The sequence below is a fragment of the Orycteropus afer genome, unplaced genomic scaffold, assembly GCF_000298275.1.
Source record: "Orycteropus afer afer isolate SDZICR_OR568_19922 unplaced genomic scaffold, OryAfe1.0 scaffold00842, whole genome shotgun sequence".
In the NCBI taxonomy this organism is placed as follows: Eukaryota; Metazoa; Chordata; class Mammalia; order Tubulidentata; family Orycteropodidae; genus Orycteropus; species Orycteropus afer.
This window is the reverse complement of record NW_006922429.1, coordinates 193,365-197,819: the sequence shown is the minus strand read 5'-3', so window position 1 is coordinate 197,819 and position 4,455 is coordinate 193,365. Positions and strand designations below refer to the sequence as shown.

Sequence of the window (4,455 nt, the reverse complement as noted above, 5' to 3'; positions counted from 1 at the left end):
AGTGGTTTCCGGGTTCCCGGGCGAGGCCACGCGGGTGTGCGCTGGTGGGGAAGGCGCCCGCGCGCGGAGGGACCGTCTACACACGCCGTGGCAGGTGCTGGTGCGAGGTCTGCACCGTCTTGGTTTTCGTTCTTCATTCCCTGTCTCTGTCTTCTGTCGGTGACTTTCAGCGACTGTTTTTCTTTTGCAAATTTAAAAATATATACATTTTCATTACATCTTCGGCCCTGATGTTTGAAGGACAGGGCCGGTTGACCAGCATCTACCCAACAAAAGACTGGCGCCCTGCGCAGCCTCAAAGTGAAGGCCACTTGGGCAACTTAGAGAAAACAGAAGGCCAGCGATAGGGCTAGTGATGGATGGGGGGGAGGGACTGAGAGTTTCTTCCTCCTCCCCATCGTCCTCTGCCACGGAAATTGGTCCTTGCTCCTGACTCCAGAAGAGGAAAGGTGACTCCACAGGTGGAAATGGGGGCCGGTGCACGGACAGCCCGGGGTGCACAGCGCTGAGCTGCGGAACCGAGTGGAGACGGCCTGCTCTCGGGGGACAGGGAGGCATGAGAGAAGGAGACGGTGACCAAGTGCCCACGGGAATCTGTGGAAGCGAGGCAGCGGGGGTGCAAAATCAGTAAGATAAACGGGCCCGTCGCGAGTGCAAAGCCAAAGGGGAGTAAGGAATAAAGAGAAAGAAAAGAATATTAAATCGCGAGAGAATGAGAAAATAAACCCGCAAAAGGGAGAGGAGGGAGCCAGGGCGCCTGTTACGGCGTGGGTGGGGTTCCCAAGAATACAGTACATTATGCAGTTCATTTAGTTAACAAGTGAAATAATGAGGAAGCGTGCAGAGTGAATGCCAAGAGAAAAGGCACAAAAAGCCTATTGAGAGGCCCGGCCGCTCCTGGCGTAGCCCATCACATGGCAGTCGTCCTATTTAAGCCGCGCCGCCGGCGCCTTTCAGCACCACTAGCGCTGGCCAGCACCCCGCGTTCTGTGGGCGGCGCCCTTGGCAGCGCGGCGGCCGCTGCAGCCCGGCCTTCGGCTCCCGCCTCCCAGGTGGAGGCCGCTGCCGGGGACTGCAGGCCGGGGGAGCCCGTGGAGAGTCCGCGGTGGTGCGAGGCGCACGGGCGGGCTGGCGGCAGGGCAGCCGCGCGCCGGGACCATGCCGCGCTCCTTCCTGGTGGACTCGCTGGTGGTGCGCGAGGCGGCGGCCGAGAAGAAGGCGCCCGAGGGCAGCCCGCCGCCGCTCTTCCCCTACGCGGTGCCCCCGCCGCACGCGCTGCACGGCCTGTCGCCCGGCGCCTGCCACGCGCGCAAGGCCGGGCTGCTGTGCGTGTGCCCGCTGTGCGTCACCGCCTCGCAGCTGCACGGCCCGCCCGGGCCGCCCGCGCTGCCGCTGCTCAAGGCGTCCTTCCCGCCCTTCGGCTCCCAGTACTGCCACGCGCCCCTGGGCCGCCAGCATTCGGCCGTGTCGCCCGGGGTGGCTCATGGCCCGGCCGCTACGCTTTACCACACCTCCTACCCGCTACCCGATCCCAGACAGTTCCACTGCATCTCTGTGGGTAAGCGGGGCACAGGGCACCGGAGACCCCAGGCGGCGGGCCGGCCTCGAAAGGAACCGGGGAGCGGGAAGGCATCCTGGGGGCGGCGAGGGTCCTATCCGGGGCCCTGGGTAGGCGCTGAGGGTAGCGTTCGGATGGAAAGCCGAGGCACGGTGCCCGGGAGGCGCTGAGGACGGAAGCTCCAGGTCCCGGAGAGGGCGCCCGGTGGGAAGCGAAGGCTGGGGTTGCAGGGCGGCGTGACTGCGGGAGAATCAGTGCTCCAGGCGGGGCTCCCGCGGTCACACTACTGCGGATGGTGCTCAGGGCTCGGGGGTGGGCGAGACCGCCATCCAGGGACTTCTGGCGGCCGTCCGTCCTGCAGGGCCTGGAGCCACGGGGCTGGGGCCTGACCTCACCCCTCTGCGCACCCGCAGACAGCAGCTCGAACCCGCTGCCCAGCAGCAAGAGGATGCGCACCGCCTTCACCAGCACGCAGCTGCTGGAGCTGGAGCGCGAGTTCGCCTCCAACATGTACCTGTCGCGCCTGCGGCGCATCGAGATCGCGACCTACCTGAATCTGTCCGAGAAGCAGGTGAAGATCTGGTTCCAGAACCGCCGGGTGAAGCACAAGAAGGAGGGCAAGAGCAGCGGCCACCGCGGCGGCGGCGGCGGCGGCGGCGCGGGGACCGGCGGGGGCCTGCCACAAGGCTGCAAGTGCGCCTCGCTCTCCTCCGCCAAGTGCTCCGAGGATGATGACGAGTTGCCCATGTCTCCGTCCTCCTCGGGGAAGGACGACCGGGATCTCACGGTCACCCCCTAGGCGCGCGCCTCCCTAAGTCGCCACCCCATGCCCTCCCCGCGCCTCCAAACACGGGGCCCCTGGGCGCAGCGCTGATTCCTTATGCTCGCTGCCAAGCGGCTGCCACGCACGGATTTGGCACCGCTTTGCCGGCGCCCAGAGCTTGGCAGAGTCCGGACGCTTGTATCCACGCCCCAGGGCCGGGCTGCTGCCCCCAGGCAACTCCAAACAGGCTCCGCCCGCGCGCCAGTCCCCGGGCGCGCAGCACGGCGGCTCCCGCGGGCTCGCAGGCCACCCGGAGCCTCGCTGGCCGCGGCGCCTGCCCGGGCGCCCTCTCGGGGCTGGCTCGGTCCTTCGCTTCCTCTCCTGTTCTTCGCCCCTGGTCGAGCTCGGCCTTTCACACACACACACCCCATGCCCTTTCGCTCCTCTTTGCTCACTTCTGCCTCTTACTCATCACCCTGGTCCAGTGGCCCTTCGTCTAACCGTCCCACCGCCCCCGCCACAGACGGCTGAGAACCCCGTTCTCTCTTTTCCCTTCTCTGTTTGCCTTCGCTCCCCGGCGAACCGCCTCTAACATCAGGGCCGACCAGGCCGGGGCTTCCTCAGCCCCCACGGGCACCCTTCCCCAAGCTGAGTGTTGTCACTCGCAGTATTCGTGTGTGTGTGTGTGGGGGGGGGGAACCAATTCACTTTGTTTCTAGACGCTCTGCACCCCGCAAACGGAGGCCCGGCTCTCTCCCTCCAACTTGCCTCTGGCCTTCCCCTGGGCCCCCCCACCTCCCCAGATTCAGCACCCACCCCACCCCCTGCGCGGCATAGCTCAGTCATTGTACGGTCCCGGTAACATCAGAAGATATTTATTTATTTATTTATGTACAAAATTTTAAATAAACTTCTTTTTTCTTAGCAATTGCCCGTGGCTCTGGGCTCCTGGGGCATCCACTCTGGAATGGAGCGGCCCCAGCTTGAACTGGGCCTCCCTCCTGAGACTGGGGAGGGCCTAGGACGGGGTACCGGGGTGGGAGCCCCACCTCACCCCGCTCCTCACTTGGGACTCGGGTAGCTCCTGCACCCACCCACCCCCCGCACCCACAGCCCCGCGGAGACCCGCCGGCCAGGCCGGCTCGGGGGGTCCCAGCGTCTCCTTGCCCGCTCGGGCCTGCAGCACGCGCGCCCGGGCGGACTGAGAGCCCAGCTCGAAGGGAAAAAGGGACCCATCTCCTCTTTAGGCCTCCATCTTCAGCCCTCAGGGTCTCGCCGTCCCCAAAGGCCATCCTCTAGGACAGCGACCACCTCCCCACGAGCGCAAAGACTCGGTTCTTCGCTGCGACCGAGTTTGGTAACAGCTATCCATCCGGTCGGGGGAAGTCTCAGCCTGAGGATGGAGGAGCCTTCTCTCGAGGGGCCCCTCGCTTTGCTCTAAGGCAGAGCTCTTCAGCAGGTTCGCTGGTCGCGACCCCTGCCACCCGAGGAGCGGCCCCTGTGCCAGCAAGTCTCCGCCAGGGTCCCCGGGTCGCGGGGCGGCCACTCTTCACCGAGTCTCATAACAATCTCACCGCCCCCTACAACTTAGAATCCGCTCCCCAACTTCTCTGACGAGCTATGTTGGGCGTTTTATGCCTGCGGCCCCAGAGGAGAAGGGCGTTAAGCCGGGTTCCTGGAGACCAACGCAGAGCCGACAGCGCGCGGTCCAGGAAGGAGTATTTCTGCTTCTCAGCAACCAGACGCCCGACACCACCCGGCCGGGTTCTTGCGCCTTTCGTGGACTCCCACTCGGGGTCCTGCACACCAGTCACAGGGCCCTTTTCCCTCCACTCTCGCACCCCCAACACACACACCCTGGGGGCACCGGCGCGGGGTATCTAGGCAAAGCAAACAAGCACATCTCTTCGGGTGGCAAAGACACTCCATTTCTGGGGGTCATTGCTAAGACCCTCAAATCCAGCTGAGTGCCAAGTCTCTCCCCAGCTCCCCCCCTTTTTTTTCTGGATCCTACACCTGGGCTGTGCCCGACACAGTGACAGTTGGTCCCGCGCTTCTCATCAGCCTGAACCCCAGTCTCACGGAAGACCAACCAGTTCGCCCCCCACTCCGCCCCCTGTCTTAACGAAACCGC

At 64.9% G+C, this 4,455-nt stretch overlaps 1 protein-coding gene across 1 annotated transcript; it reads left to right on the top strand.

Annotated features, from left to right (window-relative positions):
- The first annotated feature begins 1,158 nt into the window (after positions 1–1,158).
- GSX1 (GS homeobox 1) lies at positions 1,159–2,357 on the top strand. Its single transcript, XM_007958047.2, has 2 exons — positions 1,159–1,558; positions 1,972–2,357. The coding sequence occupies exons 1-2, from the start codon at positions 1,159–1,161 to the stop codon at positions 2,355–2,357; spliced, it is 786 nt and encodes a 261-aa protein (XP_007956238.1).
- Positions 2,358–4,455: the final 2,098 nt, after the last annotated feature.